Below are 13672 nucleotides of genomic sequence, written 5' to 3' on the forward strand. Positions count from 1 at the left end.
TTATTCTATGTCACTTTCGTAATTTACACGAGCGACATAGAAACGTTAAATTCGAAACATTTAAGTCCCTACTTGTCACTTCGTCACTAATCATGTACAATGGATCATGCCAAAATACGTATATTTTTTACTTTTTGTAGTCAAACGACGAAAATTTTAACGAATGTCGAAAAACCGTGAGCCCACCCCTGTACGAGTACTTATTCCGTATGTGACATCTCAGAAGCCGTTTGGGCCATTGAGCAGAATAAGCGGGCTATTATTCGTGGTTCCACCGCAGCCGTGAGCGAGGCGTTTATGAAAACTTATTGTAATTAAGGTTACCTCGACTGTCGACTGTGACTGTCCGTTTTGCGTGACTCCCGTTTATATGGTTAACCACACCACACGCGTATCTAGAAGAGAGGCCTATGCTCAGCAGTGGGCGATAAAGGGCTGTTATGATGATTGTTGATATGCGTTTTGTCTATAATAGAGAAATGTCACTCAAAACCGTGTAGCGTTCAGTCGAAAGAAGGGATAGTGAGTCTTAAAATCATCCTATTTTACCCCCATATGTGTTCACAGAAAATTAATGGCTTCGGAGAAGCTTTTGTAACTCATCAAATTCAAGACAAAAAATTAAAGTGGTTACAATGGTATGCCGCACAAAGTTTAGCTGCCATGGTTGACGGTTTTTTATGAAACCTTTAGGCCAAACCAAACTTTTCAGTTAACTTCACCAAGTTTACGTCCATTGTTACAAATTATAGGTACCTACTCGCGAGTGTAATTTGAACATGCATACGTAACTACATTCGTCATATTATGCCTTGGAGGATATAATCAAACGGAGACGCCATGTCTGTAATTTTCTGTACAAAACAGTCTGCCGATTTTTGCGGGGGAGGGGAACGTCAAATGTATGCGTAACGTAAAAATAGCCATGTCAGATAAACGTCAGTCCATACATTGTGTATGACCGTTGGCCGCCTATTTTCGACAGAGGGGAAAGCCCGTTAATGGCTACTCCGTTTAGTTGTATCCTCCAAGTATTATGCTAAATATATATTTTAGAGCAACCGTAAGCTAGCATCACAGCAAACTTAACTCATACACTACGTCCTATAAGTACGTACTATAAGTCCCAATGTTGACATTTAATTTGCAGCTAAATCCCGATACTCCGTGAAGCTGAAGGTCTGGAGTATGTTTAGTGTATGCGTCTTCGTACATTCGCTGGCATCGGTAATGCAAACAAGTTCCGTGAGCTTTCTTGGCATGGCTTTTCCTAAGAGAATATTTACAGGATACCGTAAAATGGGGTAAGTAGGGTTCGCGGGGAGAGTTGGGTTAGGGAAGAGAAGGGATGAAAGGGGGGGGATTTTTAAGGCTACTGCTACAAAACTAATGTATTCTAATTTAAAATGGAGCTATAGTAATACTCGTAATAAAAAAAATCGATCCAACAATCTTTCAAAATCGCCTTTGTATGAAAACCCAACTAACCCCAAATACGAGGGACTACAGGGTGAGGTGGGATTTCCTGTTTATCGTCAAAGTTATAAAATGGGACTACCCAAAATAAAATAAAAACTAAAATACAAACGTCCGGAACACTTATTATACGCACCATTCAATTTGCATACGTAAAAATAAAATGTTATCGAGGTTTGAATGTCAGTTTTGCACCTACTCACCCCATTTTACGGTACTTGTATTTTATTTTTCTATTTGACTTTACAATTTTAGATTCTCATTTACTTAAAATAAAGTATTACTCATTACAAATTCCTTCGCCACATCTTCGTAGTGATTGTACTGATTGTTTGGTTGCATCCCAAAGAAGCCAAGAGGGTCTGATGGCCTGTCTAATGAACACGACAGTCATTGCCATTTTAACCACTCCAAATTTATTGGAAAATCCGTCTTTCTTCACAAAATATTATGCTTAGAATTTATCTATATCACAACCTTGCGTTTGTAGTTAGTAGAGTAGGTATATGATGGCCCTAATTATTGTTTATCGTAAAATGCGTCACTCTCGCACACATACTGGCCACGGCACGACATGACAGTAATAAGCACGGCTAGTTTAGATTTATTACGTTCATTTGCAGCACTGCAATCTGTGAGTGTAGTTATAAGCTTATAAGTTACTTATAACCTATACAGTAAATGTTACCTACCAGTTACAGTAAATGTAACCTGCAGTAAATGCAGTTACACAGTGTACCTAAGGTAAATATTACAGTTATAGTCAAATGGGACACTTTTTATTTTGTAGAAGTTTTTTTCAGTTAGTTTTTGATAACATTTGGTAAGTTTGAAGAGCTCTTCATTCTGGACGTAATAAATACGAAATCCCAATTTGGGACAAAAAGCTGTATGTAATTTTCCGTTGAGTTACGAAAATACCTACATTACCTACTTTAAATAAATACGTTCTCGTAACTCAGTAGAAGATTTTGTAGGACATTCAGTACAGTACCTCTATAATATATCTACCAAATGTTATCGAATTCTGGTGAAATAAAACTACAATAAAATAATAATCAGCGAAACATGTAATGTACTGTACTTAAATAATTGAACAACATATTACAATCAACAAAATATTTATGAACAGAGATTGATTGCGGTTATTCTGCAAATGTCACCGCAATAATTAATCAACAATGGAAATGGATTAAGGTCCATGGTTATTGGTTAACGTGGGATAAATGCGCTGCGTATTCAATTACATAAATACAGGATAGGCACGAAGAACAACAATTACCTTTAGAGTTCAGGTGAAAAACCAAGATATGCTCCTAAGGCCCAAGGTTCTACCTATATTACCTATTCAGTTCGATGTAATTTAAACCATGTTCAATTGGAACAGAGTCGCTTTTGCTTTGTTCGTTCAATTTTCAGACAACGCAAAATCAACTCTATTTGGTACAATTTAGGTTCAAATTTCAGTACCAAGTTTTGGATGTTTCCTTTGTATGGCCTTAGGAGGATATATTTATTTTGTAAATTTAAGAAGTCGTAAAAACTTCTAGACAAATCAAGTCAATTTAACGTCCAATTAGGGTACTTGGTAACAGTTGCAAATATTAAAAAACATAAGGTCAATGTGGCTAATTCCGTCATAGGGACTATTCCGTCTACTACCGTTTTTCTCGAACAACGAACAAAATTGATAGTTTCACCGACACAGCAGCGATTGCTTTTAGTTTCAGCAATCAAAAGCAGATGGTTTTGTTTCCTATGATTGAGAAGCAAAGTAATATTACGCTTGTGGACGGAATAGACCCTATAACGGAATTAGCCACATTGACCTTAATAGCAACTTGCTGCATCAAAGCTCCCAATACAACGCCCAAGTTCGCTGTTCATTTTCTATTTCTGCCCTAATTTGAAATTTAAAAGACGCCCGTCTCGCCGATCTGCTTTGTTTGCATAAAACAGAAGTTAATCCAGAATAAACACCGCTTTGAGTATAGCTACGTAAGCTGGGGACCGATTCCGGGTTCTAATATACAAAATTAGGACTTAGATCAATATTTAATAAGCTTGAAGTGAAGATTCGTAAGAATAAGGCTATTTTTAGGCAAAGAAGCGAACAGTTCATGCAATAGTTAACGAATAACACCTCCTACGGATGCTTTTAGCTCCCTTTATGCACGCTGACGACTGATAAAGTGTTAAGAGTCACACGAATTACTCGCCAAAAACATGATCCAATACTAAGGAAGTTACGCTCTTATCCTAAAACGACATGCTTGAATCATATGAAACTTAACATGAACATTGACGTTGACGTAACATATATATCTACTAAACTAGTTCTAGTTAGTCTGGTACTAGTTTTGATTGCTAAAAATTGAAGCAAAGAAAATAGAGCGAGTATTAGTTTTGTATGTTAAATTTCTACTCGTAGTCTACTACTCACACCGCAACACAAGCTACATTGAGCTTACTGTGGTACTAGGCTCAATATGTAAGATTGTCACATAGTATTTTTTTAATTGCAGAAGTCCCATATCCCTATGACAAGAGAGAGAGCCACCAGCCACAGGTAGCTCGTCACTGTAGATTATTCACGGCGGTGGATCACAGGTAGTACGAGCATTATGCATAAAGCGGAGCGGCGCTTAGCAATGGCAGTCGCTATGAGCCGTCCGAATATGCAATATATATGCAAGCGGCGTGTTATGCGTTTATGGTTTATTTATGCGGTTAGGTTTTCTATAGTGATGTACCGACTATTGATTTGGCCGACTAGCCGACTAGCCGACCAATCGGCAATCGGATGGCCGATTACTCGACAGACTAACTAGTCGGCTAGTCGGCCGGATCATTAGTTTCGTCTAAGTTCGATTCAGATCACATAAAAAAATAATCGTTTTTCCCCCTTCGTCGCGCTATTCATCATATTATAGTAACGCTAAAAAATCAAATAAAAAAATACTAAGGCTATTCATACGACAACCGGACAATCGGACATAAGAAACCGACCACACGGTCAATAATTCGAACAAAAGTTTTCGTAAGCACCCTAAATAGGAATTTGGGTAAAATAGGGGAAACTTTATGGTAAATATTTGCTGTTTATTTCTTTTTGTCCTGATTTTCTGTCACTTATAAAGTGCCGACTAATCGGCCATTTTTGCCGACTACAAATGAGGCCGGATAGCCGGCTTTCCCGACTAGTCGGCGACTAGTCGGTACATCCCTAGTTTTCTACTATTAGGGCTCAGTTTGTTGCTACCATGATGGTTGCAATAGCTACAAAAAATGACTGTTCAGAAAAACTTAATTCTGGGTGAGACTTTCATAAGTAAACGTAAAATGTAACTTGTTTAATTACATTACATTACACCTGTGTACGTATATTTCTGCTTAATAATCTCTAATTTAATTAAAATCGTCCCACTATCTAGTTCGAATATAGAGAAACTAAAAGATCAACGTCTAATATGGGAATGACTGAATAGAGCGCACCCCATCAGTCTATCTGAAAGGTTAACCACTAAACTAACCTATTCAAAATTAAATGTAAAGAGAGAAATACGAATAATATGTTGAAATTTAATGCAGATATGTTGAATAAACTTTCAATTTAATGGAATTAATTTAATTTGATGGTTTATATATGCCTTCCACAGCCTGATTTTATTAAAAAAAAAGAAATAAGAACTACAATAAGCATCTATTAAAATCGGACCGTGTGTGAATTTTACCGTAGCTATCTGATTTTATGACAGTTGCTTTTCGTATTTTTTGTTCTTATGTTTTGGTACATTCAAGCAGGGCGCTAAAACGGAACGCGCGAACGCTACGAAAATCCAAAATTGGTCACGTTTTTAGGGTTCCGTACCCAAAGGGTAAAAACGGAACCCTATTACTAAGACTCCGCTGTCCGTCCGTCCGTCCGTCCGTCCGTCCGTCCGTCCGTCTGTCACCAGGCTGTATCTCACGAACCGTGATAGCTAGACAGTTGAAATTTTCACAGATGATGTATTTTTGTTGCCGCTATAACAACAAATACTAAAAACAGAATAAAATAAAGATTTAAGTGGGGCTCCCATACAACAAACGTGATTTCTGACCGAAGTTAAGCAACGTCGGGCGCGGTCAGTACTTGGATGGGTGACCGTTTTTTTGCTTGTTTTGCTCTATTGTTTGTTGATGGTGCGGAACCCTCCGTGCGCGAGTCGACTCGCACTTGGCCGATTTTTTAATTGGTTGCCTCTATCTTTTGCACACTGGAACTATCTTTAAGCGTTAGTATAGAGCGACGCACGACTCGCAGACCATTAGGGAATACAAGAAGTGTGCGTACCGTAAAACATTCGCTCGCTGGCAGTTTTACGATTTCTACAATTTACGAGCTACCCTGCAACAAGTACAGATGAAATGTTGCGGTGGTGTGCAACTAATGCAGATCTACACCCGAGCGGCCAAGATTACATTTGCATTTAGTTTCAGTGTTTTTGTGGGAGTTTATAAAATTTACTTTGACGATGATACTTATATGAGTTATATGCATGCAAATGCAAGGAACGCCACATATTTATTTTGTCTGAAACACAATATAACTGCTAGTTGGAAGACATCCCTTTTAGGGATAAATTCGCCTTTGTAGATATAGGTACATACCTACATCTTTCACTTTGTTTTTTGTGTAAACTTGTTTAAATATATGCAATAAAGTTACATAAGTACCGTACATAACTAGGTAAAATGTCATTCAATAGCACTTGCTAACTATGTAAACAAACCGCCATACTAAAATTGACACTAAATGTCAATTTACTAGTAACTTTTGTTTACATTGTTAGCAAGTTCTATTGAATGACACTTTACTTAGTTCTAGCCGTAAAGGTCGATTCTGATGTAATAATTTTTTTATGGTCATTACTTCATTAGGTATTTCACACAATAAAAACGAGCGAGATGTCTAGTGTAAATAACACGATACACAATACATCTCGCGCGTTCGTCCTGTCAAAACAAGACGAAAAACTTAGTATATTGTTCAACGAGAATCGGCCAGCCAGGCACACTAACGTAATAAACGCATACGTACAGTCAGCTGCAGAGAAACTGCATACAAGTTTGTATTCAAACGTGCTAAGCGAATAGTACTGCTATACATATACTCGTTGGCTACAAATATGATATCGTAGACTGTGCTACGGGATCCATTGTAGCGATACATACGATAGATTTCGTAGCAAATTATTTCGTAGCCTGCACGTACAATTCACGTAAGTACGAAGTTTGAGCGACTGACATCATCCCGCGCTTCGACGCCATGTCCTCAGCTCCCGAATCGTCAGCCTTCGTGCATTAACGAAGTAAGAACCTTTAGAGACGTTTAATGAAAATATATAATGACTTAACTGCCTAAAATAAAACTATACAGTTTTGTCCCGTAACTATAATGGCAGTTCAAAAATAATACTAAAAATAACTTACTAAACGTTCTATTGTTTTTGTCTGAATTAGTATATAATTGATTTGAAACAAAATCGAACTGCTCAAGCACGCATTAACTCCGTGTGTCACATTCGAAAACTCATTCAATTGGCTTCCGTATTCTCGAGCAATAAAATACAAGTTCGAACTGATATTTGAATGTTACATACGGTTGTTATACGAGTTAAGGAAGCAAACGTTTGAATATTAACGTATATTCAACACGTAGCTCGTCATTATAAACACGAACCTAATACACGTATTTCTTTTCACGTGTCGTCTAATAAATATGTCATTTAATCAGATAAAACCAATTAGAATACAGGATTCCTGTAATGTAGCCAATGTAGGAACATAAAAGCCTTCAAAGGAATCAACTCCATTATGTTGGTAATATGATGTAGGATGAGTTGATGAAGAAAAATGAGATCATACATAAACCGAATGGTAAAAATATGGCTGTTCAGAAATACCTAAATCTATGTGAGATTTTCATAAGTAAACGTAAAATGTAACTTGTTTAATTACATTACATTAAACCTATGTACGTATATTACTGCTTAACAATCTCTAATTTAATTAAAATCGTCCCACTATCTAGTTAATTATAGAGGAACTAAAAGATCAAAGTCTGATATGGGAAAGACTGAATAGAGCACACCCCATTGTATCAGAAAGGTTAACTACATACTAAACTACCCTATTCAAAATTAAATGTAAATAGAAATACGAATGATATGTTGAAATTGAATGAAGAAAAATAAGATGAGTATTTTAAGAAGATATTTTATTTATTTACATTTTCCTCTGTGATTATCCCTAAACACGGTCTAAATCAACACTATTATTTATTAGTTTAACTATACGTTCCCAGGCTAATATCTCTACAAATTAAATAGCTCACTAGCTAGTGTGTAATGCCGACATTATCGCCCGGTGGGCTATTATTCACCGTGGACAACGTTTGATAAATTATGGCACTAGGGCACGTTGCCTCCCGGCGGGATAAATAATTAAATAAGCCGCCTAAGCGATGGCGATGAGCCCGAGACGACCTAATGTATATTAGGAATTTGTTTCAGTAGTTTTGTAAGTGCCTATGTTATGATACTTATGATGGAAATAGTAGGTAAATTATTTGCGGACGAGTTATATGCCTGTTAATATTATAAATGTGACTGTCTGTCTATAGATGAAATTTGATATGGAAATAGTTTGAGTGGCAGGAAATGAAACAGGGTAGTTTTTTAATACGGAAATGGAATTTACTATTAACGTGGGATATCAAAGTACCTACTATTTCTACGTAGACGAAGGTTTGGGGAGAAGCTAGTTTGTAGTATAATTATCAATAGTGTTTATAGTATAATATAGTTTAAAGTGAAAAGGCTAGAATAAGCTTACTGAAAAATTCTTTGTTTTGTTTAGATATATCACATTTGCTAAAACGCTAAATTGAGTCATGTAAGAGAACTCTAGCTACTTAACATATTACATTTTGATATTATTTTTAATAAAACAGCCGGTTTATGCCATCGCCCGCATTGGATTATTCGTACCTTGTGCCAGGGATCGGATACCGGTATTTTTTGTATGGGAACGCAAACGATATTTTTTCTTTCTTTGCTAATTACTTCATTTCTAATTGGGCAATCTAATAATACGAAGTCGTAACCTAAAAACACAACTGAATCCTACATTTCGAGTATAAAATAATTTGAAAAAATATGGTTACTTCTAATAAGTTTTTGTAAAAAACCGGTTCCGATCCCTGTCTTGTGCACACCCTTGTTTCAACTTGGCGTACCACTTTATATTTTATCATCCCCAAGAAATAACATCAGCACGATAAAAAATACAGGTGGACTTCAACAACATATCCTTCAGAATCAAATAAAATAAAGGCACATGGACGTAAATAAAAGAATACCCATGCTCCAGTTGGTATTGTGAATCGAACAAATTAGATTTAAGTTGTTGACTTTGAAGCCCCGTTGTTGGACAAATCATGTATTCACCAGGGATGGACGGAATGGATGCACGTTGCTTGGTTTTTGTCGCAATTTGTTAGGGTTTGGAATGTTAGAAAAAGGACTTATTTGGGTCAAAAGGTCATACCTAACTACTGTGTGTGTGTGTGTGTGTGTGTGTGTGTGTGTGTGTGTGTGTGTGTGTGTGTGTTTGACGTTGCTTGTCACGTTTTAATTATAACAAAATTTGCAGTACATTGCGTCTTAGAATAAACTTTAAAGTTTAATAAAAATCAAACCACAAGTTATTTTTAAAAGTTGCTAAATAAATGTTGGTCAGTTTGAAGAGCCTTCACCTACAATTTAATTTATTGCTCCTGTTACAGGAAACAACCTGTATACCAAGAGCATCACATTTGTAGGGCAGTTAAAAGTGAACATTTAATCACATTCGAATTAAATTGCCTATGGGTCAACAAAAAGTCAGCGAAAAAAGTAAATAAACCAAATTCAGAAATTGAAATACTGCAAACTGAACGAATTCATTCATATCATATCGCAGATTAATTGTCACGAAAATGTATTGGTTCAGCTGTTACAGGGCAATGAATAAAAAATAAAAAACCCGGCCAAGTGCGAGTCGGACTCGCGCACGGAGGGTTCCGCACCGTCAACAAAAAATAGAGCAAAACAAGCAAAAAAACGGTCACCCATCCAAGTACTGACCCCGCCCGACGTTGCTTAACTTCGGTCAAAAATCACGTTTGTTGTATGGGAGCCCCACTTAAATCTTTATTTTATTCTGTTTTTAGTATTTGTTGTTATAGCGGCAACAGAAATACATCATCTGTGAAAATTTCATAATTTCATTTATATAGCGGTTCGTGAGATACAGCCTGGTGACAGACGGACGGACGGACGGACAGCGGAGTCTTAGTAATAGGATCCCGTTTTTACCCTTTGGGTACGGAACCCTAAAAACCCTTTGAAAACTAGATATGTACTTTCGTGGATTACACCGGATTATAAGGATTGTTGCTTGTGGCTGGATATTAGATTTTAAATGGATTTGTTGTATAATTTCCATTCTGATATTTAACTCCCCATCCCATAAATAACGAAATAACGATACTTTTACCTAAATTGTTCATTGAAAGTATCCTCAAGACAGACTATAAAAGTACTGTCATGTTTTATTAAAAACACATGTATTTTACTTTCCTCGTATCCGAAATGAAAAGTACAGTGTTTAACTCGGGTGGAAGGCATCATTACAGCTTCAGCAAACTACCTCGACAGAAATAAGTGCCTTTCATCCCTTGGTTAACAATCTAGTATTTCATACGTCTCTATTAATCTTCACCTACGAGTGCCCTTTTATACGATCTGTGTCACGTATCCAAGAAATTGCTTCGCTCCAATCCTCTTGATCAAATATTGCATTGGAAAATATTTTTGGTAAAACTAAATAAAGTCGCCTGTTTCGAACGAACACATTTACGGTCGAGTTCACAAACATCTTATAAGCCAACCTTTCAAAAATATATTTACACTTATTGTCAGTGTCTTCGAAGCGTGTAAATATATTTGTGCAACGTTAAACCTCCTGACAACTTGGTTTCAAATTATGCCAGTTTATGGCATGGCAAAATATCAAAACTTTATTGGGTAGTGAAGTATGTAGAACGTCACCCTACACCAGAGATCGGATACCGGTATTTTTTGTATGGGAACGAAAACGGTATTTTTTCGGTTTTTGTTAATTATTTCATTTCTAATTATACATTAATACCAAGTCGTTACCTAAAAACACAACTGAGTCCTACATTTCGAGCATAAAATAATTCGAAAAATATGGTTATTTCGAAGTTTTTGCAAAAAACCGGTGTCGATCCCTGCCCTACACCCATGAAATCTAATTTTAAACTGCCTTCTACATATTCTCCAGAAAAAGTTTCCTGGCTAAAAAATATATTGAAATTAGGATAACACGAGGTACCAGAATTAGATGTATGTAGTAGTAGATTGTTTAAATAAACCAATATTCCTTGTTCCAGCTCGAGGCCACACCGAGGTCCGCGTGGAGCTCCAGATGGAGCGCTGGGCGGCCCGCGGCGGCTCGGTGCGGTTACGCTGCGTGCACGACGTGCCGCCGCACCTGCTCGACAAGGTGGTGTTCCTGCGGCACGGGACCAAGATCTTCCAGTACATCCGGGACCGGAAACCGCCGTACCGGAACTTCACTACGCCCGGCGCCGTCCTCAACGTAAGTATACTGACATATTAACAGTAGACTGCATGTGTACTAGGTCTTCGCTGTGGTCATGACCTCCACACGATCGTGTTCTAGCTGCCCTAGCTGGATCAAGATTTTCCAGTTTATCCGGGACGGGAAAACACAATAATGGAACTTTCCTACGCCCGGCGTCTTCCTCAATGTAAGTAATATATGACCTGAAACCTGGAACCTACCCTACGCCTACAGGAACTTCTATTCACAATGCGCTGTGCAGTCCTCAACGTGTTACCTGGCGTGTGTGCATGCCTTTACGTTTACGCTGCGTCACTGCTCATTGTTCTAGGATGAAATTGCAGTAATGTATTGGAGTCCAGTGGTTCCTAACCTTTTCAGTCCGGTTACCCCTATGACTAACTAGGGAACCTGATTTTACCCCTCCTCCCAATGCCCCCAATATTAATAAAAAATAAAACGTGTAAGTACGTTTGTTGTATTGTTATATTAGGTTAGCTTATTACCCCCGTAAAATACCAGTTTTACCCCCACGGGGGTAATTATCCCCAGGTTAGGAACCACTGTATTAGACAAAGCCATTATGAGCAAAAATGCCACAGGTTTAGCTCTGAATGTATAGCGTAATAAAACCGAAAATAAAAGATTTAAAGTAGGGGCCAGAGGTTCAAGCCACATGTTACATATACATTAGCTTTTCCATTATTCGTTCGTCCACTCATAGATTACCTCAGACTAGATCCCGACCATAAAGCGTATATACGATACTCTCATATGAACGCACAACTTTCAAAATTAGACGGTCAGAACTTTGGTCATATTCAATATTCGTTTCTGTGGTTACCAACTGTTGTGTGGGTAAACTTTGGCTGTTCTACATAATTTAAAATGATTTGAAGTCGTGGCGTAGTACGTTAAAGGCAAATTTCTTGATATGGATAAGTAGATCCAGCTTCAGCCATTTGTACCACAAAAAGGTGGGTTTGGAGAGTGGCTGTAAAAAGACACTACAGAGTTACTTATTCCTGGAGGATCCGATGAAGAAATGTTCATATGAGTGAAGACCAAATTAAATGTAATATATGATCTGTCTAATGGTAAACAGAGATCTGTGCTGAGCACACATAAATCGTTCCACCACATCTAAGTTTCATGCTGATAATTTCGTGTTTTACCGCAATTAAGGGCAAGACAATAAATCTACGGATAACCCAAATTAATCATTACTCGCTTGATTACTTCGATTGATGTTCCAACTTGTTTTGTTTCACCCTTTTACTCGGAAGTGACTCGGGGAATTACAAATGCGGTGTTTAAATCATCATCATAATTACCATCAGAAACGCTGCTGCGAGATGAGTCATCTTAAAGAATAAGTAGACAAAGACGAATCATACGCTGTTTTCACCCTGGAATCAAATTGACATTAGACAGTAGATGGTGGATGGCACAAAAAAAGATGAAATAAAATGTCATTAAAATAATTCAGGTACCTATCTCAAAACAAGACAGATCACAGACAGGGGCAACCTGTATCAGTATTAGGGTACAAAACAATTAGCCAAAACGATAAATTAGACCTCATTACTTACGCTCGTCCACTTGGGCTTGAGTTCGCTTAAACCCTATCCGTAACGGTTCAGATTCAACGTTAACGATCATATTTATTAGACACGGAAATAGATTCTTCCGAATCCCATAAAATAAAACGGTAGTGGAACATTTACAAAACAAATTCGGGTCGGCGGGCTTTGGCTTCATTTCATATGGATGAAGCATACATACATATTGAAAAATACTACCCGCGTATTGCTCGACACCTAGTAAAATGTTGGTGAAACATATTGGTTACGTGGCTTTGTGAGTCAGTCAATGTCAGATAGCTAGATCGGTGCATTTTCAAATGTCAATAAAATGCAAATGTGGCAAAATGTACTTGTAACTTTGTGGATCATATGCTCCTTTAGTAGTAGTAATTTTAAATCTACCATGATCAGTATATATCAACATACCTACCATGATCTTATATTTCGTAATTTGGAACATTTTACGGTAAACCATAAACAACTGTCGAAGCTAAAGTACATCACAGTCCGGCTTTTAGCAGCTTTCAAACTACAATTTTATTGAGTTTGGCAAATAAAGTGAATACATTTCGCGCTTAGAGTTGCAGTGGAAACACAGTAATGAAATCAAAGCAGTGTACTATGCTAGCCTCATATCATACAGTCCGTCTGAATGAACCCTTACATTATATTCTTAAATATTAGATTAGATTAGATGATTTATTTCATTATTATTACTTATTTCAGACAATTACATATCAAAAATAAGAATTTCTATCATGATCGGCAAAATAAAAATGAAAATAATAACAATACTAATGAAATAAAATTACAGCTCCAATAAGGATTGTCAACATAATTAGAATAAGAGTAAGTAGGCAAATACTTACAATTCCAAAATATAAATTGCATTCCTCCCACTGTAATATTTATTG

At 37.1% G+C, this 13672-nt stretch overlaps 1 protein-coding gene across 1 annotated transcript in view; it reads left to right on the top strand.

Moving 5' to 3' along the window:
* The first annotated feature begins 10929 nt into the window (after window positions 1-10929).
* The window catches only part of LOC134649977 (uncharacterized), a 72955-nt gene continuing 70212 nt past the window's right edge, over window positions 10930-13672 (top strand). The window contains exon 1 of the mRNA XM_063504825.1: window positions 10930-11187. Coding sequence (XP_063360895.1) covers window positions 10930-11187 — 258 coding nt within the window. The remainder of the gene's footprint in view (window positions 11188-13672) is intronic.

The sequence above is a fragment of the Cydia amplana genome, chromosome 1 (genome assembly GCF_948474715.1).
Source record: "Cydia amplana chromosome 1, ilCydAmpl1.1, whole genome shotgun sequence".
NCBI lineage: Eukaryota > Metazoa > Arthropoda > Insecta > Lepidoptera > Tortricidae > Cydia > Cydia amplana.